The sequence below is a fragment of the Watersipora subatra genome, chromosome 9 (genome assembly GCF_963576615.1).
Source record: "Watersipora subatra chromosome 9, tzWatSuba1.1, whole genome shotgun sequence".
Lineage (NCBI taxonomy): Eukaryota > Metazoa > Bryozoa > Gymnolaemata > Cheilostomatida > Watersiporidae > Watersipora > Watersipora subatra.
In genome coordinates this window covers 60,358,228-60,382,676 of record NC_088716.1, presented here as the reverse complement: position 1 = coordinate 60,382,676, position 24,449 = coordinate 60,358,228, and the positions used below count along the sequence as shown (strand labels likewise).

At 38.2% G+C, this 24,449-nt stretch overlaps 2 protein-coding genes across 3 annotated transcripts in view; both read right to left on the bottom strand.

Annotated features, from left to right (window-relative positions):
• Window positions 1-1,971: 1,971 nt before the first annotated feature.
• LOC137405305 (probable WRKY transcription factor protein 1) lies at window positions 1,972-4,414 on the bottom strand. The gene is made up of 3 exons (XM_068091532.1): window positions 3,907-4,414; window positions 2,513-3,391; window positions 1,972-2,171 (listed from the first exon to the last, which is right to left on the bottom strand). Exons 1-3 carry the CDS (start codon window positions 4,412-4,414, stop codon window positions 1,972-1,974), a joined length of 1,587 nt encoding a protein of 528 aa, XP_067947633.1.
• A 4,454-nt stretch (window positions 4,415-8,868) lies between these two features.
• LOC137403558 (exocyst complex component 2-like) overlaps window positions 8,869-24,449 on the bottom strand; it is a 43,444-nt gene continuing 27,863 nt past the window's right edge. For both annotated transcript variants that reach the window (XM_068089513.1, XM_068089512.1), the window contains exons 14-20: window positions 23,239-23,384; window positions 19,095-19,218; window positions 18,225-18,453; window positions 10,987-11,210; window positions 10,470-10,664; window positions 9,753-9,890; window positions 8,869-9,526 (exon numbers count right to left, since the gene is read on the bottom strand). In XM_068089513.1, coding sequence (XP_067945614.1) covers window positions 9,308-9,526; window positions 9,753-9,890; window positions 10,470-10,664; window positions 10,987-11,210; window positions 18,225-18,453; window positions 19,095-19,218; window positions 23,239-23,384 — 1,275 coding nt within the window. In that variant the 3' untranslated portion in view covers window positions 8,869-9,307. The remainder of the gene's footprint in view (window positions 9,527-9,752; window positions 9,891-10,469; window positions 10,665-10,986; window positions 11,211-18,224; window positions 18,454-19,094; window positions 19,219-23,238; window positions 23,385-24,449) is intronic.

Here is a 24,449-nt window from a genome sequence, read left to right as displayed (position 1 = left end):
GTTGCGATAGTGCTTGTTTATTGTGCCCGCTAATTATGTGGTTGATGTTTGAAGTACAGCTATAACTTAGTTTTACGGAGTTTTTGTTGAAGATTTTGTGTAATTTGTGTTCTGGTGGAAAATTACACAATAGTCATTCTACCTGAAGATTGCAACACGATTGCATGAAACTAATAGTAGTAATGATTTTAACCTGTAGTTTTTCATAAACTTCATATATATATATATATATATATATATATATATATATACACGGAAAGTATGTTCTATCTATTGCTGTCAGGTTTCTAAGAGCAAACTTTAAATATCCAGCTGTTTAAAGTTTGCAAAATTGTCGTCAAGCCACACTTTATTCGACAAAATCTTTGAGAATTCTCAAAGTTAAACAATCATATGATTGTATGTATGTTACGAGTACTAAAGGTGTTAAGGAAGGAAACATTTTAGAATAAACTTTATAGGATGTATAATAGACAGCCTTCTAAGTGTTCTAGCATGAATGAAAGCATTACAGCTTAAGTTGAAGCAGCATGTTTCAATATTTACTATAATAAGAGCCATGTTCATCTGTCTGTTTGCCCGAATCCTCTCTTATAGCATAAAAGAAACAACGCATGGAAATGAACTCAAATGTTCAGCTAGGCAGACCAACACACTAACCTCTGCACCACTAACCACATTGCCACATCACGGAACAATTGTGCGAATGATGAACACATGATGAACTTTCACTGCGCATGGGGCTGCTAGTGTACTAGTGCGTGTGTAACTTAACCAAATTCACACTAAAAGGAACATTTAAAGCAAAAGGCATTTCACAAAACCTTGTTTTCTAGGTTATATTAAGATCAGATCTTACATGAAAAGCAAGCAAGTTCCCTTTTGTACTCACCCGTTGATAAAAGCCGTTTTTTGTTAATGTGCAGCAACGAGAACCACCTAATTGATCTGAAGTCTGTCAGGGAATCGTTCAGTTTTTTATGTTTTAAGTTATGTGCTGAGAAGATGGGCTCGTGTGTTCTAAAGGTGATACGGAAATGCGCAAAATAAAAAGAAATAAGTAGTAAAAAATGATAAAGTACACACAGTGGTATTGTTATGACAACCTTGCGTGTAAGCTTGCTCTAGTGGGTATTCAATCGTGCCATCCTGTCATAAAGTCAAGTAATAACCTTGCTTAACACCAGCTAATCGGCAAATAAGCTTTATCCAATGACAATTTTCACGGCAACAGAAGCGTGCCCTGAGCAATACCTGTCATTGTATTCCCATTGCCAGCCAAAATCTGTAGATTCACTACTGGCAATCCGTTGAGAAATGACATAATAACGAGCGAGACATCCTCTGCGTTGGAAGATGATCTTACTATGACTGCTTAAATCTTACGGAACAACGAAATAAAGTGACCAATCAGCATCCCGCTTCATCTTGTCGGGCAATTATGATTGCATAATTCTATTGACGACTGGTACAGGAAGGTTCTTTCTTTTGACAGTTAAAGTAACCTGGCCAACATGATCGAGTGCAAACATTTGGCACTGCTTTATCATAGTTCTAACGCAATTTTGTAGCCAAACTCTTTGTACAAGATAACTGAACAATGTTTCTCACGACACAGCGCCGAAGAGAAAATAATTTTACAACGATTACTGTTTATTGACCACCATAAAAAGGTATGACCCAGTATACAAAGTAAGAATGAATATCTACAGCTATATTGGCACCTAGGGAATTCTTGTCTGTTGCCTTTCATAACAGCAACATGAATAAATAATTATCTGTTTACCCAAATTACACCCAAGGATGCCAAACAATAGAATCTAAACTCAACAACAACAATAACAATCATCAACATCAATTTTTGTAGTTCAAAGAAACATTTGCTGTGCAAATCTATCTCAGATGTAGTTTGTCCGTTTTCAATTTCATAGCATCATTCCAACCAAAACATGTAGATAGGTGATGCGAGTCTTAGAGCTTGCTTCTGCACATCTCTGGAAACTTGACATGGCGCTCGTAGCGACATCGACAGAAGGTGATATCAAATTTGTAGCCATCTGGGCAGTCTTGAAATACGAGCTCATCGTATGCAGGTACTCTTCCATCGGTCCTCACGTCAAACTGACAGCCCTGCTCAGGTATGAGCGTGTAAACCTTATGTCCGTCTGCTCCTAGAATACCATGCAAAATATGGTTCACATAACATTCAAGGTATCATTCTGCTTTTACAAAATGACTGATGGGTGCAACAAGCTCTACCCTAATATATTAAATGTCAATAGTTTATATCAATTAATTTGTGGTTTTGGTGTAAAGAAAATGTCGAAGTCACATATGCTGGTTGCCCAAGAGATGTGAACTCCTCAGAACTTTCTAGAGTGTAACCGAAATCATTCAATGTTGGTGTGGATTGTACCAACCATATTGAAAAATATATTAAAAAAGTTATTTTCTACCGCTGAACATTATTATATTTTCTATGAAGTCTGCGCTGTAAAAGCCTTGAACTTACTGTGGTTAGGAGAACAAGAAACAAGCTGTGGGGGAGCAGATGTTGTGGTCGGGTTTTGATGAGGTACAATCATTGGCTGAGAAAAGTTATCACGCCCATTCATATTGCCGTTGTTATTTCCCCTGTTATTGTTTCCATTAAACGAACCGCCATTGTTGTTGCCATTGCCTTGTCCAAAGTTTCCTCGGCCATTCCCGACTCCCACGTTTCCTTGTCCGTTACCATTGTTGTTTCTAGATGTGGTTTGTTCAACCGTCGTAGCTGTGGTGTGCTCTGGGGTTTGGGCCTCGGTTGGAGCATCAGTTGGAGCATCAGTTGGAGCATCAGTTCGAGCATCAGTTTGAGCATCAGTTGGAGCATCAGTTGAGTCATCATGGCCATTAAAGTCAACAGAATTCATGTTAATACTATCTGTTGGATCATCATTGTTATCATTATGACTTTGATCGTTGGATGTCAAATCATGAGGATTTGTGTTGCCACGACCATTTCCATTACCGTTATTTGAGCCTATGTTATTGTTGCCGTTTCCATCACCTTCATTATTCATTCCATTCTGGTCACCAATATTATTTCTTCCATTGTTCATTCCAGATTTCCCCTCTTCATTAGATTCACCAACATTTGAACCGACAGGTCTCATAGAGCTAGCAGGCCTCATTGAGCTAGTGGGTGCCACAGAAGCCGTTGAAGCGGCTGGGGTGTTTATATTTCTGGTGGTAGGAGAACGTGTAGGCGGTTGACTAAAATTATCATTACCATTGCTGTTCCCACTGTTTGAGCCAACATTTCCGCTGCCATTTCCATCTCCAGAATTATTATTACCGTTGTTATTTCCACGATTAAAGTTTCCATTACCGCTTCCAGAATTATTGTTGCCTAAAACAGAAAATAGAGACCATTATGTGTGACCTTGACTCCTACAGCATAGTTAATGGCAATTTATAATTTATAGCGATTTATACCTGATTTCTAGCAATAATAATGTAATGATGAGACCTTGTTCTAAAGAAACAGTTGATGGCATGATACATTTGTCTGCAAACGAATTTTAATAAATTTAACATATTTTTATAAAATTCTTTGGACATTACATTCTAGTATGAGACATAATACACTGAGATGGTTCAGACAGCTTAGATATGTAAACTGGATGAAACCTAAAGACAAATATACTTAATGCGATGGATTACTCCAAATCCGTGGGTGTAAAGAGGTAAATAGTAGGGACAACTCTCAATAGTTATAACAAAAGTTGTTTGCTCATACATACCCTGTGTGAGTATAATGTTGATGACCAAAAGCCTATCCAAATGTCAAAAAAGGCCTTGCTGTGGCACAAGAATAATACATCTGTCCTAAACATTAGTCACATTTTATGGTCATTTTCTTACCGTTTCCATCTCCGATGTTTCCATTGCCATTGCAGTTTCCAGAGTTGCCTCGACCGTTGTTTGATCCATTATTGCCTCGACCATTGCCACATCTATCACCTCTGTCTTCACTTTTATTTTCTTGTCTCCTTTTAGTTGTGGTTGATGGTTCTGGCGGGGTTGTTGTCTGCTCTGGCGTGGTTGTTGTTGGTTCTGGTGTTGTTGGTTCTGGCGTTGTTGGTTCTGGTGTTGTTGGTTCAGGTGTGGTAGTTGGTTTTGGTGAGGTTTTTGACTTTGAATCAGAATCTTTTGAATGGTAATCGTTTGAGGACTGCATGTCTCGTTGCTGATCCTGCTCAAGGTTATCAGCCAAGTGTGAGAGATATCCGTGAACATTCTCATCAGGATTATGGGAGTTGCTAGTCGCCTCTTGAATCTTGTGTCTCATGCTATTGTCGTGGGGCTTGCACATGGCTAGAGACAAGCACATGACGAATAGGAATACGGCAGCGGTGTTGATCACACCCATTCTGTAACACAAAACAAATTGATGCTGTTTTAGGATAGCGGTATATTATACCGGTAATATATGTTTTAGTAAATACTTCTATAAACTGAACACTTCAGCGCAAAGTATAAAAAATTTTAACCAATGACTAAGAAATAAAAATCCATTATATGGCTACTTCGATTGCATACACATGTGGAATGTTGTGCTTGTAGCAAAATTGAAATCAAGCAACAGGTGTCTCAATGTTCTTCAGAATATTCCTCCCCCTTATGTAGTTTTATTCTAACACATGATTAACCACAGTAAATTTTTGCACTTATTGGCTTTTATAACAGTAGAGTAGCTGTGCGCCATTGTCGCAAACCTAAAACTAAAATATAATCTTTTTACCTGTAGCTTGTGTGAAGAATTCGAATAACTAATAAATCGTTATTCAGAGCACAAGAGTTCTTCTGATAGTGATTGCTAAAGTCGTTCTTTAAATATTGCTCAAAATCCAAAGATGACAAAAGAGCTTCGGCATGATTCGTCGGATTATCCCACGAACGGGAGCAGTGATGTTGCCATGGCAATAAGCATTTGATATATTGCTCTTACTTTCTAGCAAATTGTTATAAACGAGGTAAATCGTCCAATATTACTGAATAATATTTTTTAAAATTATCTTAAAAATACTTATTGATATTTTATTTAAGATTATTGAACATTTATTTGTTGAATATTTTGGCTGCTTTTTATGTGCAGCCTCATGTCATGGTCACCTTATTGGCAGTAAGTGCCCAATTATTGCGTAATGCGGCAATATGGTCGAATAAAGCAGATGGTAGCATGCTTGGCTAGGAAGTTGAATATCTAAGTTTTTCTTTTAAAGTTGTTAAGTTGTAAGTAAACTTGTTAAGTTTTTTTAAAAACTTTTTCCTAATTCTTTTGGCGTGGCTGTGGACATACGGACCTTATTATAGTAAAAATTTGTTGTTTATGTAATTTATCTATGTATTTAATATTTCTGCTTCCAATCATGTGTAGCCTGTTGTCCTAGCCATTTTATTGACAGCATTTTGGCAGCAAACATGTTTCTGAAAAAGCGATAAGATATCTAAAAGCATGTCAACGGAACTGAGGATGCTGTCAAGGCTCAGTAAGACCAGAGAGGTGCGTATTGCGTAACACGCACTAGATGCCACGTGACGTACTATATGTGCACTAACCCACTCACTGAACGCAGGCGACACCCTATGCTCTATAAAGAATGAGATTTTGATAAGGATGCTAATCAGAGGAGCTCGAGTGTACCAGACAAGAAAGAGCTGTGGAAGTGTGCTGATTTTGTGCTTATCACAAGTAGCTCTGGATGCTTGCCAAACTGCAAAATAATAGCTTAGAAGGTGACGATACTGAGCCTGACATCCATCGCTCATCCATCAATGTGAAATGATGTGCTAGTGGGTGTGGGAGGAATTGTGGCAGGCAACATCATTATTTCAAATTATTAAAAATAGGAAAGCTACTCGGAGAAGCACGACTAGATTTCACTATCAAAAGAGACTAATGGTTGAATATAAAAGTAAATAGTATTGAGCCTATATTTGAATGATATTAGTAGGTAGCGAATGCAAATTCATACTATCTTATGAGCAGACAACTCTCTAATCTTTCAGAATAGGCTTGGTAATGATTGTTTTTCAATATTTAGTCGTTACACACAAATAAAACAACATCAGTGTAAAACTATAAAAGACCCGCACTGAGCAGATACTCAAACAAGTCTAGATTTGCTAATGTAATCGGGCATCTTCATTTGTGTCAAGCTGAAATAAATTTACTCCTGTGACACATGGTGCAAGTATAATCTTGACTTAAAAGGACAATCAGCGGTGAGAGAAAGGACATTATGTTGTTTATCTCATATTTAAAACGCTAGCAATATTAAGGAGTAAATGTCAATGGAGACCGAATAGGGAATGATCTATTTACTCTTTGCCCATTTTCATGCGGCTCTTACATTCATTTTGACTTTTGTGTTTTTTACAGCAATGATTTTCAGCCAGTATGAGTGGGAGATTGTCAGGTGTGCTGTAGAAGATCTTTACCATAATGAAAGCTCTTTCCAATGGTCCTTCCGGTTGAAGCCAAAGTTGGAGGTTGAGAAAAAAGATTGCATCACACGAGATTTGAACTCACAACATTTAGCTTGTTAGATCGAGACCTTTACCATACATTCATTTCCCAGTGTAACGAGACCCTTACCAGTGATTGAGTGATACCAGTGATCGATTCCAGTGATCGAGACCTTTACCATTCAGTCTAGTATGCAGAATATTATGGGTTCAAGCATCAAATATAGCAGTATTTGCTCGGATAAGGACAATTATTCTAAAGCTTCGGCAAGAGACAAAGTTTTGTCTTTTTACCAATCCTTCTGCTTTGTAGACCTGAACTTACCTTAGACTCTCAGTTCAGTTTGTGAAACAGTGCACGGAGTGTTCATCGTTAAAAATGACTGACCTATGGTCTTACTTCAATGGGATTCAGTTTTTGTCATTATCAAGTCGATGTGTGACATTACAGTAAATCTGAAAGAGTAGAGATCTCTGTAAATAATAGTGAGTGGAAAAGACTGGGGTGATTTATGTGTGCCCATGTGTTTGATGTGACCTTGTGTAGCAACGCAGAAAAACTGTGAGTCTTAGCGTCTGATTGGTTAGCCACCACTGCGCTAGCATTACACATAGATACACAGCATAAAAAGCGAGTCAAGTTTCTGTACAAGGTCGATGATCTGAGAGAGAATATGGATAATTCCAACCAGATAATCCATGGTTACTTTCAAAAAGCTTTTGAGAGATGCTCTCTAACACTATATAGCTCTACCGCCTCAAGCAAGCAAGCCATGATGAAAATCCTTGTTTAAAAACGTTACAAGGCAAGATTTTGTGAAGGCATCACAGGGTAGCATGTCTATAAGGAGGCAGAGAAGAACAGGAGGATTTGCTCTATGGATTCTATTCATGAAACATGAGAAACATCCGGATGAGCGTGAATCTGCATGTTACTACTTATTGATGAAGATTGATGAAGTTAGCTACCGGCTGGAGTGGAGATTAGCCAGCACAGAAAACAACTGTCGGTTATGGACGATAATACGAATCTAATGGAGACCGCCTTCCTAAAAATAACCGAAATCCAGTGAGCTGGGGATGTCCTGCGAGCAAACTGAACTGCCACAGAATCTAAACACCAGCTTAGTGACAAATTCCCACTATCAATCATAAGACTAGTACTGTCAAGCAGAGCTTATGTTTAACATCCGTGATATTAAACTATAATCACTAGATATTACTTCAAAAGATATATGCATTGAAGCTACAAGAGATGACGATGTTACATGTGTTTAGTTACAACCAGCATCATTATGGAAAGTTCAAGAAATACCAACAGATGCTTCGAAGACTCTAGACTTCAAAGCACAAAATAAAAATCTAAAACTGCAACCACAATCTGCAATGTACATGCACTTCATTCCAACTACAAATGATGAAAGGTGGCCATTTTGGCCATTAAAGGGTAACCAAAGTTTGCATATTATTACTAACTAGTACTCTGACAGTGCTGCGTTGTGAAAGATCATCATGTGTAGTAAGTATGCGCACAGTTATTCTATGATACAAGATGGTTGAAAGGTGCAGATGATAGAGCGCTTCGCTGCCAATCTGAATATTAGAGTTCAATTCCTGCATGTGGAATCATTTTCTCATGGCTCTTAGCGAGGCTTCGAATGAACAGACAAACCTCTGATAGTAACAATTACATTGATGTCTTTGAATGAACAGACACAGCTCTGATAGTAACAATTACATTGATGTCTTTGAATGAACAGACACAGCTCTGATAGTAACAATTACATTGATGTCTTCGAACGAACAGACACAGCTCTGATAGTAACAATTACATTGATGTCTTTGAATGAACAGACACAGCTCTGATAGTAACAATTACATTGATGTCTTTGAATGAACAGACACAGCTCTGATAGTAACAATTACATTGATGTCTTCGAACGAACAGACACAGCTCTGATAGTAACAATTACATTGATGTCTTTGAACGAACAGACACAGCTCTGATAGTAACAATTACATTGATGTCTTTGAATGAACAGACACAGCTCTGATAGTAACAATTACATTATGTCTTTGAATGAACAGACACAGCTCTGATAGTAACAATTACATTGATGTTTTTGAATGAACAGACACAGCTCTGATAGTAACAATTACATTGATGTCTTTGAATGAACAGACACAGCTCTGATAGTAACAATTACATTGATGTCTTTGAATGAACAGACACAGCTCTGATAGTAACAATTACATTGATGTCTTCGAACGAACAGACACAGCTCTAATAGTAACAATTACATTGATGTTTTTGAATGAACAGACACAGCTCTGATAGTAACAATTACATTGATGTCTTCTTCAATTATCAATCTTTAATATATAAATAGGCCATGGATGACATTTAAAGTTGTGAAGCGATCAGATTTTATAAAATGGTAACAATGCTGACAGACAGACCAACTAAATCTAAGCATCATTTGGAATGAAAAGCTTGAAAACAACAAGATAAGGCAAGCTGCTGGAAAGGAAGACTTGAGTGAAACAATATAAAACTGAGCGAAAATCGCTTGCCAAGTGGACACAACTACTACTCTGAATAACGCATCGCACTTTGTAGCCTCGACATCTTTTTAAGAGCTAATACCAGACTGCTGCAGCGGGACATCATATAAATTAGTACAATGAAGCTTATTATGGTACATAACATACAATATTCGATAAGAGTTTAACAAAACCATAACTTGAAAACAACTTCTTAGTAAAGCCCTGTAATAGCTTTGATTTGATCAAGCTAGGCGTTTGGAGGAACGACCACCTGTCTGAATGCTAATAAGTGGAATTTGAACTGATGCTGAAATTTAGAAATTATTCTCTCAATCTTAGCCTCATCTACTTGGCTGGGTTTGGTGAGGCGTACCAGCCTCTCTAATGCCTCGTCCACGAACTTTGTTGAGGCTTTCGTGAGACAGTTTTTGACTGCGAGCCTGAAGGCAAGCAAGTCGATCCTCGCCTACAATCAATGTCACAAATAGCGTGAGTGTAATAGCCTTCTGGGTCATAGTGTAGAGCGTTTAACTTTAACCACTACAGCTGACATAGATCTAAGGCTATAATCAGAGTGAATAATCTAATACTATGGCAGTCTCCTATGCTATTGTGTATTTTCATATAATGACACATGTAGTTGGATAGCCTGTGCTTCCATGTAAAGCGTGCTGCTATTTAAGGTTGACTACCTGCAAAGCCCCGTTCTTGTTAAATTTGGTGATAGAGAAGATGAGTCTGTTTATCTCCTCAGCTATGACATTCACTATATGTGCCATGACCTTCGGTATGAAGTCTGTAGATAGTACACTGTATACTTCAGCATGTGCCTACAGCCACAAGATCATCAACATTAGCCTTGAGTGTATTTATCAATGCCGCATAATATACCTCAGCGTTGAATGCATTCATAGAGTTATTCATTAAACGTTTGAATATACCGACTACTAGAGAGCTACCTATTACTGGATATTTAAGTGTGTGCACTTATGTTGGATGCTTCATTTTAAGACAACTAAAAATAAACAGTATACCCCATGCAGCCATAATACATATAAAATACCTCAATAACAGGTTAGCATGTTGGGTAACGTTCTTATCATTTCTGTCATGTGATGCATCCTGTACCTACCTGCTAGGAAGGAGCACGGTTTCACCTACAGTGTCTAGTAGTTCATTACTGGTTAACAATAATGTGCATTGATAACTACTCGTAACAGTTCCAATAAAGCCATTTTACAGTCATGTTCTCTTCAGAAACAGCTCATGGTTTGAGAGCTACACGAATAGTGTACACCTGTAGGACATGTACGCTACACGCAATAGAATAAACACATCTTCTCAAAATCCGCACTACAGCCCTGACTAGACCTTCAACATAGAGTTATCCATCTAAAGATAATACAAACCTCTACAATCTGAGTTATGCTGTCTTTTATATAATCTCTAACTGCTAATGGCTCTCTACTGGTTGCCCAGTCAAATTTTCCCGCATACATTCTGTCCTCCAGGCCCCCGAGAATAGGCTCCACCTTGAGCTCAATATATTGGTTGAAAAGTTTTTCATCCAGCACCTCAAAATGCTCTTCTGCAAACTGCATCACCTGCGGTAAACATCCAAAACATCCTTACCAATCGGCTGTATTTGAATCCATTCTCCAAACACAGAACACTTTCGCTGGCTAGTTTATAATTAAATTTCACCAGAAAAATGGTGCTTGTAGAATATGAATTGATTATTACCATTGTCTTGAATTCCATAAGAAACACCCAAAAAAGTCACATCCGCCAGTCACAAAAAGCTTACATGAAAACAAGTACATTTCCTGCCGATTGCTGATACTTTATCTCATTAGATCTGACTACAAAATTCATTTTGCAAACTCCCTAGTATAGAGCCATAGTAAGCAACAGGGAATTAAAAACCTTGTTCGTGCCGTGATATCCATGTTTATCAAGAGTCTCAACGAGGCGGGGCATGATTTTAGCAAGCGAATAATGGCAGTTGCTGAGGGTGATGATGAGCCGTCTGCGGACAGGTGGTGCCTCATCCAGCAACTTGCTCGAAGTGTCCAGTATAGAATCATTGGGTTGTGGGTCCATTGAGGCAGGGTCCTCAAATGCACACTTCTCTAGAGCTTGCACATATGCTACAAAGGAGATCGATATGAATTTAAATGTCTAATTTCACAGAATATGCATTCACAAGAAAATAAACAGCGACCAAATTTATTTCTTATATGAATTGATTCGATGTGACAAAGAGTTTTTGAACAATTGTAGGTAAAGTAAATACATTGTACACCATTTCATGAGAAATACAATGATATATTAATACACCGTCTCTCACCTCTATCAATAGATTCCATTATTAAACCATAACCTGAATACAGACTATATAGGGAATAATGGAAATCAAAAATGAAGTTTCAAAATGGTTTCAGCAAGAAGATAAGAAAACCATGAGGATATGAGCATCAAGCATATTTTACAAAATATGTTACACATTATAGAATATCTCCTCGAATCATCCCATAATTCTCTGTTAATCAATTAGGTAATGTATTCTTTCCTACTTGAGCCACTATATTTAAGACTTTTTGAAAATTTACTTTTTTTTAATTTATTAGAAATTACTATAACATATTTTGTAACAACAAATCAGGGATACGCATTATTAGCAACACAACTTCAACACTGGATAATAACTAGGCAAGGTTATATTATGTAAAATTACAGGACAACATTTGAACTGATTCATAACAGAACAGTTTTAAGCAATCTATATATATCTATATATAAAATAAAGACATACACTTAAACTTTGATAGATTTTGTGATCTGCACTGTCAACAAACTTTAAAAAATCGATTTTTCTTAAAACTAGTATGGGATACAGTTAAAAATCAGTTCAAAGCCTTGCTAAATCCTTTATGCTTTTTATGTCACAACTTGGACTATAGGCTAAACTCTTCACCAGCTGTTTATAAGGAAGAAAAATACCACGTGTGAAACCTTTAATCACTTCTCAAAGTGTGAGCAACATTATAGCTTTATGTAGAAGGATCCTCAAAGAGTCTTAACAAATGTATATACTCGCTGCCTGAATGAATGTATATGCTCACTGATGTATTATTCTATATAATTACCTTAGTAGTCTTTAGTAGGGAATGAAGCTGTTGACTATTATATATTCATAAGTAATTATATTATAGCTTGGGATGGCTGGCCAGCCTGAAGAACCTGTTTATTCGGTAGATGTTTAGAGATTAACATATCAGTTTTTAGTTTGAAACTTTACTGTGTCATCTCCATGTCTCATCTCCCGTTTCCTGTTTTTCGCGAGTTTCTTATATCACCTTTTGTTCAAGGTCATTTAAATGTTTCTTTGAGGTTATAATATAAATGTTCAAATCATGAACAATGCAACATCTTTCTTTTCTTATAGTAGAGAAACAAAAGCGATTAGACATATGATAATAGCAGCGTAGATATAGTGTCTATGTAAATATAGTGTTGATGATGAAGTAATTAATTACTTCATCTCGTAATCCCCATATTTTGGGTGTGGGATGCAACGCGAGGCACGTGGAGCCCGAGGCGATCTAACATCAGGAAGGACGCTTGGGCCCGACGTAGCTTCTGCAGAGGAGTGAAAATTTGATGCCGGATCTACAGGGACAGCGGCACCAGTAGGTTGACGAGAAGGTATCGCTGGTTCCTCTGGCCGTTCGAGTAAGGGACGAGATTTAATGTGTGCCTGATTGCGTCTCACTACATTCTTCCCGTTATCGTCGAGATAGGACCTAGGCGCGTTATGTTCCACTCTTCTTGTTCGTCTGTGCGCAGATAAGCACTGTCACCAGGTTCAAGAATCGACAGTGGTCTGGTTCCTTTATCGTAATACTCTTTCTGTTTCACTTGTTTTTGCAATAACGACTGATGTCCAGCTCTTACAGCCGGTTTGAGCGATTCTGTCGTCCTTGGACGCCCACTTCGAATACTCCTATTGAACAACATTTCGGCCGGGCTGTAGGGACACCCAGACACCGAAGTTTCTCTGTAGGCTAGCAAAGATCTGTAGACATCTTCACCAGTGACTTCACATTTCTTTAGAAATTGCTTTACTGTTTGGACGTACCGCTCCGCGAAACCATTGGAGCGGTGATAGTGAGGGCTTGACGTTACTATAGTAAAATTCCAATCGTCGCTAAACTCTCTCATTACATGACTGTTAAAAGGCATGTTATCCGCCATGATTTGTACAGGAATACAATGCACTGAGAAAACGGACTTGAGGGCCATGACAACATCTTCAGCCCTCTTGTGTTTTAAGATTCTTAGTTCAGGGAAATGAGAGTAACAATCTACCACTACTAGATAACTGCAAGATTTATATTCAAGAATATCCATGGCCACCTTGCTCCATGGCAGTTCGGGAATATCCTGTGGTATGAGAGGTTCCCGTAGCTGTCGATTGCTGAATTTCGTACAAGCATTGCAGTTGGAGACTTCAACCTGAATGTCGTTAGATAAACCCGGCCAGTAAACGGAACTCTTGGCTCGGTCACGACATTTTTGGATGCCAAGATGACCAGCATGTAGCATGTTGAGGACATATCTACGCTCTTTGTGAGGAATCACTAACCTTTCACCGAGATATATGAAGCCATCTTGTTGATACAGCTCGTCTTTTACATTCCAGTAGGGATGAATCACTGATGGAGCCTCGCTCCTTGCACTCCAAGGCCATCCTGACTGTATAGCTTGAGACACTTGGTGCATTGCATTATCTTCATTGTAAGCCGAAACGAGTTTCTCTTCAAATCCACAGTTGATTTCCAAGGTATGAATCATTACTACTTCAGTTTCCAAATCTCTTTGATAACTGGTTATCTTTTGGAGGTACGCTCGCGATAGAGTGTCGGCAATGTGCAAATATCTGCCTGGTACATAGGTTCCGGTTGCTATCTGATACCTCTGGAGTCGCAATAGTAGTCGCTGAAGTCTAGTAGAAGCTTTTTGGAGTGGCTTATTGACAATACTCACCAGAGGCCTATGATCTGTTTGCACATTAACTGGGCGACCGTAAGGGTAGCTGTGGAATCTTTCGCATCCGAAGACAATGGCCAATAACTCCTTATCGATTTGTGGCCAGTTACGCTCAGCATCAGTGAGTGCTCTCGAGGCATAGGTTACGGGTTAGCCACCTTGAAGCAATACAGCCCCAAGCCCACTTTGTGAGGCATCTACTTGTAGTTGTACATCTGCCTTTACGTCAAAGTACTTCAAAATTGGCTCACTGGTCAATAACCGCTTGATCATTTTCATCGATTCTTCCTGGGCAGGGCCCCAAGACCACCCATCTGTTTTCATGAGCGCTCGTAGGTGCTCGGTAAGAGCAGACATGTTGGGGATGTATGAGCGCAGGAAATTTAGAGTGCCCAATATCCGCTGAATGCCCAGCTTGTCTGTGGGATTGGGCATTTCGCTTATCGCCTCCAGCTTGTCGGGATCTGGTTTCAGTCCTTCACCAGACACAATATGACCCAGATACTTGACTTGAGACTGATTGAGTTGGATTTTGCTTCTGCTGAATTTTACTTTTTTCTCTCTGGCTCTTTGTAGGACCTTCTCCAGATTTTCATCATGTTCGATCTGAGTGTGACCTGCCACAATCAAGTCATCAAAATAGATAGCCATGGGGATTCCTTCGAAGCATTGCTCCACTTTCTTTTCAAAAACTTCAGCTGCTGAATGAAGGCCAAATGGTAATCGACGATAACAGTATCGCCCAAACGGGGTGTTGAATGTCGTCAACAGACTGCTCTTCTTTGATAAAGGTATGTGCCAATACCCATGCTTCATGTCCAGTGTTGTAAAGTACCTCATGCCTGTGAACTTAAAGGCTGTGTCTTCCATTGTAGGTATTCGATGGTGCTCTCTCATGACAGCTTTGTTCAAATCTTTCGGATCTAGACATATTCTCAAGCTTCCGTCCTTTTTTTCAACACACACAAGACTGTTTACCCATGGTGTAGGTTCTTCGACTTTAGCAATAATGTTCGATTTTTTCATGCTCTCGAGTTCACTCTTGAGTTTATCTGTCACACTGATAGGTACTCTCCGTGGAGCATGAATGACAGGTTTCACTGTGGGATCCACAGAGATTTCATGTTCACCTGACAAACAATCAATACCTTCAAACACATCTGCATATTTCTCCAGTAGATCAGAGGTGGTTACTTCATTGACACGCTTCACAATGCCTAACATTTCGGATGCTTCTAGGCCTAAAATAGGACACAGTCCATTATCGACTACTTCAAACCTTTGCACACTCTGTTCTTGTCTGTGTTTGACCTTCAGCTCCATATATCCATGATTTGTTGTCGGCATTGTTGTAGCCTTTCAGTTTCACGTTGCTGGGTTTCATTTCGGCATTCAGTTTGTTGAGGATCTCTTTGGTAACAGCATTGGTCTGAGCACCAGTATCAATTTTAAAAGCTACCGAACTGTGATCATTACAGCTTGAAAGAACTAGAGTCTCATACTAAGATTTAGAAACCGTCTCCGGAGCATTAACCATACCAATGAATAACGTTTCCATCTGCTTCTCATTATTAGTTTCTATGGCTTTCACAGACTGCCTTGGCCCTGCGGCATTGCATGCTTTCTCAAAGTGATTGGCACCTCCACATTTTCGGCACTGCTTCCCATATGCCGGGCATCTACCTCTCGGGTGAGAGTATGTGCAAAACTTGCAGTTTGTTATATAACTTTTATTGGCAGTCGCTGGCTTGTCCACTGAGTTTGTTATATAACTTTTATTGGCAGTCGCTGGCTTGTCCACTACAACAGCAGCTATAGAGGATTTATCACCTTCAGCCATTTTGGTCAATTGCTGTTTAGTTATCTCAGCGGCTCTTATTATATCCATAGCCCCAACAAGTGTGATATCACCATCGCGAAGTAGCCTCTCTTTCAGTTTGTTATCAGACAACCCAAAGACGATCCTACACAACAACATCCTGTCTTTTAATTGGTCAAATTCGCACTTGGCAGCTTGAGTTTTCAATCTCTTGACAAAGAGGTCTATTGGCTCACCATCGGACTGCGATAACGACCAAAAGACAAACCACTCATACAATATATTTTTTCTGGGATTGCAGTAGGCTTCAAACTTTTCTAGAACATCATCTAGCACGTCAGCACTTTTTCCTCCTTGAAACTCAAATTGACTGAAAATTTCATCTGCCTCCTCACCGGCACAGTGCAACAAAACCGCAACTTGCCTCTTTGCAATGGCTATATTCCCAACTGGCTCAACAGGAGGAGTCCCAACTGCTAGAGCCAGAACCAGATTGACAGCAAACAAGTAGTTTTGAAACGATATTTTCCATTTACGCCAGTTTTCCGCAACATTGCCATCAAAGGACAGCTCACCAGGAGGCTTTAGACCATCCATAACTATCAGTCAGCAAAGTAACAAAATTCAATAAAAGATCCAAAACACTGCAGTGTAAACAATCACAATCAGTAGAAATCCAGTTCTCCAGTTTAGTGGCCTTCAGTGTAGTCGTAGTGAGTTCATTCTACCGTGGTACCATGATGTATTATTCTATATAATTACCTTAGTAGTCTTTAGTAGGGAATGAAGCTGTTGACTATTATATATTCATAAGTAATTATATTATAGCTTGGGATGGCTGGCCAGCCTGAAGAACCTGTTTATTCGGTAGATGTTTAGAGATTAACATATCAGTTTTTAGTTTGAAACTTTACTCTGTCATCTCCATGTCTCGTCTCCCGTTTCCTGTTTTTCGCGAGTTTCTTATATCACCTTTTGTTCAAGGTCATTTAAATGTTTCTTTGAGGTTATAATATGAATGTTCAAACCATGAACAATGCAACACTCGCTGCCTTAACGAATGTATATATTCACTGCCCTAATGAATGTATATACTCGCTGCCTGAATGAATGCATATACTCGCTGCCTTAACGAATGTATATATTCACTGCCCTAATGAATGTATATACTCGCTGCCTTAACGAATGTATATATTCACTGCCCTAATGAATGTATATACTCGCTGCCTGAACGAATGTATATATTCACTGCCCTACTGAATTTATATACTCGCTGCCTTAACGAATGTATATATTCACTGCCCTAATGAATGTATATACTCGCTGCCTTTTGTATTCTACTGTCATCATAACGACAAAAATTTTAAAAGGTGAACTCTCATCATACTTGCTTTATACCTGATACATAGTCCCAACTGCAGGTCTGTTTCAACTACTGCATCTATAAGCAATACACAGGGTATATTTAGTATGTCTTCTTGTGGCAAAAAACACTTTTCCATAACATTCTTTTTGAAAACTTCTTCTGACGACTATAAGTATTAACCTTGTAAGCCTTTGTAACGTCTCAAAAAGGCATTATGATAATGGTAACATACAACAATTTTTATTTATTACATATGTACACTTTTGCTCAAGCGGTAACAAATAAACACGGAAAATTAATGTATTTTCTACTATTTTACTTGCTATAGTGTTGATGATCGATGATGTTGACGTTTTCAAAAAACATCTAAGACAAATGTGTGACTTTGACATTGTTTTCATGCAGTAAAGTTTAAAAAAGAAAGCATTTAATTTTGTGAACCTAACGGTGAAAAAAGAGAGCAGCGCTCACAGAAGCAATAGAAAAAGTTTAAACATTTGAACTTGGTGCATGAGTTTATACAGCCAGCTGTTCTTACGATGGTGATCAAACTCATACATCTTGGTTATCGTGTGAATTCGCATACACCATGAGAGGGCCGGGTAGAACATTTCCATAAAAAAGTGTTATATTCATGCTGGATATTTAAGCTATATATGTATGCATGTATTCCATTCCCATTACGGTATTATAAAATTTATATCATCTAGCTGACGAGCCATTTAGCAATGAAAGTTTTACGCTATAGCGCAGTCAATCACGGCAGAGAGCTGATGTCAGCTTTAATATTAGCGCTGACTGTTAACTCCGACAGCCAGAGAGGAAAATGAGATTTAAAAGTTTTTTTTCAACTAATAAAAGATATTTCCAGACCCAGTAATACGAACTCGACATTCAAAGCATTAGTAAATGATAGATGAAGCAGACCTTTGACTAGGTCTATGCAGAGAGCAGTTGCCTGCTCTTGTGTGCCTTTATCGTTGAAAATGTCAAGCTCTCCCTGCTTGACAATGATAATGATGTCATCAAGATGGCTAATGGCCTCATTGATACAGTGTTCAAACAATGCCGGCAGCTGGGTGGTTGAACCAGATGAGTCATTAGTGTCAAGAATCCAAGTTTCTCTCGTGTTCAGTTTGTGTACATCATCTATGGCCTGCAGGCATCAACAAACATAAAAAGTGTAGTAACTCACTCTTCTGTAGGCCTGAATACGCAAGCTATATATATACGTGTCATTTCAGCCTGAGATAGAGCCTGTTGGTGAAACATACGAAGACAACAGATACGGTACGTAGATATGGAGAGCTGTCATGGTGGGTCTAGAACCGTACTAACAGCTCATGGTGAATTTTACGGTTGAGAGAAAGTATATAATATCAAATACAGTATCAGATATTAGCTAAAAATGCTTACCCTCTAGCTTATGCTTAGATATCTCGAAAAAGAGCAAATATAAACTGTGCCATTTTAATAATGTCATGCTAACTGTGTACATGTATACTAAAATGAGGCAATTTCATTGGCTAGTACGGTAAATCATAACCTCCAATGTGTGGAAACATTTTATATTCAAAGCATGTGAAACTTAACTAGGGAGTATGATAGCCACACTCAAATGAAGTTTAAATGAGAAGACGACTCCCACAAACAGCTATAGTGATCAGCTAAGGCAGATATTAATGCATTCCATTGGTTGTAGTTAACCAATGAGGCGATGAGACCGTAAAAATAATAATTTTAAATTATTAATAAATACAATGAGCATAGGAAGAGAATATAAGACAGACATGTCACCTGTTTGAGAATCGTCCTCATAGCATCAGTTCTAAGGTCGAATACGAGAGTCTGCAAGAGATTGCTTGACTCAGAATCCACAGGTAAATCATTCCTGAGGCTCTCGGCACACTGCCGTACTGTCCTATAATTATGTAGAACAAAGGCTAGAATATAATGGAATCATTGACTCTTGACATGTCAATAGCTTACAATCATGATTTATAGCAAAAAAATGACAAAATGAAATGGAAGAATATTTTGGAAATAATAGATTAAAGTGCAAACACAAAAAGAATCAACTGGGATATTATGAGAGACACCCATGAAACAAAAAGTACAGTTAAGGCTTCGACTTACAATCGACTTAGAATACTATTTTTCGTCAAATGATACCAAATTTTATGAACTATTTGTCTCCATGTCCAAAGTAACATCTAACCTATAATGCCAGCAGTATGAGTTGAACAGTTATGAGTTATGAGTTGAACAGTTATAAGAGTTCAACTCTTATAATTCTTGATTAATTTTTCAAGAGACTGTTCAAGAGTTATAACAGTGTCTTGAAACACTGCTATTAGTGAATCCTTACTTATATATGAATACACAGGTCTCCTTCACATGGTTTGCTTTCATCTTACTCAAATAATATTAGCATTACCTCATACCTGACAGCAACCTCTTATGTCAAAGCTTGAGAGTACAGACAACCTCTTATGTCAAGGTTCGAGTGTACAGACAGCCTCTTATGTTAAGGTTTAAGTGTACGGAAAACTTCTTATGTCAAGGTTTGAGTGTATAGACCACTTCTTGTGATAAGGTTTGAGTGTACAGAAAACTTCTTATGTCAAGGATTGAGTGTACAGACAACTTCTTATGATAAGGTTTGAGTGTACAGACAACTTCTAATGTCAAGGTTTGAGTGTACAGACAACTTCTTATGTCAAGGTTTGAGTGTACAGGCAACCTCTTAGGTCAAGGTTTGACTGTACAGACAACTTCTTACGTCAAGGTTTGAGTGTATAGACAACTTCTTATGTCAAGGTTTGAGTGTACAGACAACTTCTTATGTCAAGGTTTGAGTGTACAGGCAACCTCTTAGGTCAAGGTTTGACTGTACAGACAACTTCTTACGTCAAGGTTTGAGTGTATAGACAACTTCTTATGTCAAGGTTTGAGTGTACAGACAACCTCTTATGTTAAGGTTTAAGTGTATGGAAAACTTCTTATGTCAAGGTTTGAGGGTACAGAAAACTTGTCATGACAAGGTTTGAGTGTACAGACAGCCTCTTATGACAAGGTTTGAGTGTACAGACAGCCTCTTATGTCAAGGTTTGAGTGTACAGACAGCCTCTTATGTCAAAGGTTGAGTGTACAGACAGCCTCTTATGACAAGGTTTGAGTGTACAGACAGCCTCTTATGACAAGGTTTGAGTGTACAGACAGCCTCTTATGTCAAGGTTTGAGTGTACAGACAACCTCTTATGACAAGGATTGAGTGTACAGACAACCTCTTATGACAAGGTTTGAGTGTACAGACAGCCTCTTATGCCAAAGTTTGAGTGTACAGACAGCCTCTTATGACAAGGTTTGAGTGTACAGACAGCCTCTTATGACAAGGTTTGAGTATACAGACAGCCTCTTACATCAAGGTTTGAGTGTACAGACAACTTCTTATATCAAGGTTTGATTGTACAGACAGCCTCTTATGTCAAGGTTTGAGTGTACAGACAGCCTCTTATGTCAAGGTTTGAGTGTACAGACAGCTTCTTATGTCAAGGTTTGAGTGTACAGACAACTTCTTATATCAAGGTTTGATTGTACAGACAGCCTCTTATGACAAGGTTTGAGTGTACAGACAGCCTCTTATGTCAAGGTTTGAGTGTACAGACAGCCTCTTATGTCAAGGTTTGAGTGTACAGACAACTTCTTATATCAAGGTTTGAGTGTACAGACAGCTTCTTATGTCAAGGTTTGAGTGTACATACAGCTTCTTATGTCAAGGTTTGAGTGTACAGACAGCTTCTTATGTCAAGGTTTGAGTGTACAGATAGCTTCTTATATCAAGGTTTGAGTATACTTAATCCCTATAATTCATCTTCTATCCGTAACACTTTTACATTGAGATACAGAAAACAAAAAAGATTTCCCACTAGCGCGTGGTAAGTTACCATAAACTAGCCTTTTACCTTGCCAGTAAAAGCAATAAGGTCTCTGCATTGAATCTCATGCTGGTGCTTAACGTCGACACTCACGAATCTATCAACTAACAAAAGATAAATGGTGGCTACCCTCTAAAGGTAAAAACACAGTAGTGGGTTTTATCTAGGATTTTAGGTAAGCCAAGTTGCCGACGAGGTAATTATGCATCTGTTGATCTACTTCAACATGCCTGTGATCATGAAATAACAGACCAAAAGTTCTTGCTTTGCACTAATATCAAGGAAAAACGAATGAGAAATACAAAAATTAAATGGGTTGTTACAAAATTGAGTAATAAAATATTACAAACTCATATAACAAATAAAATAAATAGTGATTATTTTTGTTTAATTTCATCAACTTCCGGCATTGCAGTAGAGCAAAGGGTAGTGACTCAAGATTGTCTAACAAGTGTTTTAACAAACTGCCCAGTTATTAAATCATGCAAAAGTATTTTTACTGACATAATTGTTAAGATCATGTAAAAACGATTGCTTTCCCACCATTTTGATAAACCTTTCAATATGAATTGTTTTACAGTTATAGCGTAGTTGACTAGGCCTGTCCTTAGATAATTAACCAGCAAGGTAGAGGCTTAGCGAGTTTCACACCAACGTTTATTCGCTGAAAGCAGAGTGGGCCCAATCAGGGACACTGTCCAGGTCTCAGCTCCACATAATACGGCTGTTAGAATTACAGCTCTGTATACGTTAGACTTAGCTCGGATGGTTACATGTTTGTTCCTCCACAAACGATTTTGAAGTTTTCCAAAGAAAAACTTACATACAGTCAAACATGGATAACTCGTCCACGGACAGCTCGAACACATGGTTAATTCGAACATTTCCTTTGGTCCGTTCCCGCGTAATGATAAATTGCTATAGATAACTCGAACTCAACACTGTTAATTCGAACTGTTTTTTGCCCAACGGCTACCGAAACGGTTGTTATCGCTTTAGAAAATCACTTTATTCAAAGCCATAGAGGTAAACTTCATCTTTTCGTAATTCATAAGCGTCGTTATTACCACCATCGGCAAAATATTTTTGTCAACGACTTTTCTAAAAGTTTGGTGAAAATTGATTTATACTGCGATACGATGAATAGCACGGGCTAGCCGGGTCACGCGCGCAAGGATTTTCGCCACGCACATACAAAACAAAAATCGCATGTTGTTTTGTATGTGCGTGGCGAAAATCCTTGAGTGCGTGACCCGGCTAGCCCGTGATGAATAGTTTTCCGATGTTGATTCCGTGTTGAATCAACGTCGGAATGTTGAATGTTTAAAACGTCTCAAAATTGGTGTAATTAAACGTATACGTTGTCTGAGCTACAAAAAACTATTCATCGTTTGACCTAAACACAGAATACGTGTGTACATTCAATAAGTATCTATTAAAAAAGCGTGAGTGATATAGAATGTACCGTAAAACCTCGTAAAACTTCTAATTGAACTGCCTCGGAGTGTTGCTCTTAACGAATCCCAGGTAAAGTAAGGTACTGCATAAACTTCAAGAAGAAACGGCAAAATTGATCGTGGGTAAAACCCCAAAAGAAAAAAATGTCTTTTCTTTTGAGCATTTCAACAACGATCAAGTTTTGCCAATGTCAATCTGAAAAACGTCCTGGCAATAACATCACCTCAAACAACAAACCAATCTCAAGTGATAGAAAAATCTCTATACTTTTTCATGAAAACGTTTTAAACTTTACATTAGAAGCATTTAATTTGAAACAAGCCATTTGTGCTTTTGATTTATATTATAGTTTGTATATGTACATGTATCTACTAATAAATAAGTAAATATATGGACTTGTGACAGTGCTCTGATAACTTGAACGCTCTGATAATTCGAACACTTTTGCGCGGTCCCTTGAAGTTCGAGTTATCCATGTTTGACTGTATATGATATAAACGTTTGAAACACTTAAAGCCTCGCCGGTGTGTTTATACCTAGCTCACCTGACACATTGCGGCAGCCAGGCGCTGGGAAGTTCTGATTTACTTAGTGTCCAGTCTCCGTACTCCAACTGCTTATGTTCTGAGTAGCTCTGCAGACTCTCAGGTAGAAATGCTCGTCGCACCAGGTTGCAGTAGGTAAGCAGCAGCTATGGATAATCAACATAGAGCAATATTTCTATGCGCAGTTCTGTCAGAGCCTGAACTAGCTAAGTATTGCATGTCCTAATGCTATATTTACCATTTCCAGGTATCAGTGTTAAAGTTACAGATTGTACATCCATTTTGCAATTTCAAACTGAATGTTTGTTCATTTTTCCTGGTTAATATGATATTACGATTTCAACATATCAAAAGATCAAGCTAATTACTGAATGGCTGCTCAAGCCCTTCCCTCTGATATATGAATGACTGACAGTGGATTGAGTCTCTCAGCCTGACCACTAGGAAGTCAGAACAATGAGAACAGACACCTGTAAGTCACTGAGCATACCTACCACTAGATTGTTTCCCATCGTTAAGTACAATCATAAGTAATATTCAGGAGTCAATCTCAATAACTTGTGAGCAAGAAATATGACATCAGAGAAAGCAGTTTGCAAATGATCATAAACCCACCATTCATATGTTAGTAGAAATGTATAGTACTAGCTAGAGTATATAACATTCAGATGTTAGTAGAAATGTATTGTACTAGCTAGAGTATATAGCATTCAGATGTTAGTAGAAATGTATAGTACTAGCTAGAGTATATAACATTCAGATGTTAGTAGAAATGTATAGTACTAGCTAGAGTATATAGCATTCAGATGCTAGTAGAAATGTATAGTACTAGCTAGAGTATATAGCATTAAGATGCTAGTAGGAATGTATAGTACAAGCTAGAGTATATAGCATTCAGATGCTAGTAGAAATGTATAGTACTAGCTAGAGTATATAGCATTCAGATGCTAGTAGAAATGTATAGTACTAGCTAGAGTATATAGCATTCAGATGTTAGTAGGAATGTATAGTACTAGCTAAAGTATATAGCATTCAGATGCTAGTAGAAATGTATAGTACTAGCTAGAGTATATAACATTCAGATGTTAGTAGGAATGTATAGTACTAGCTAGTGTATACATCATTCAGATGTTAGTAGAAATGTATAGTACTAGCTAGAGTATATAGCATTCAGATGCTAGTAGAAATGTATAGTACTAGCTAGTGTATAT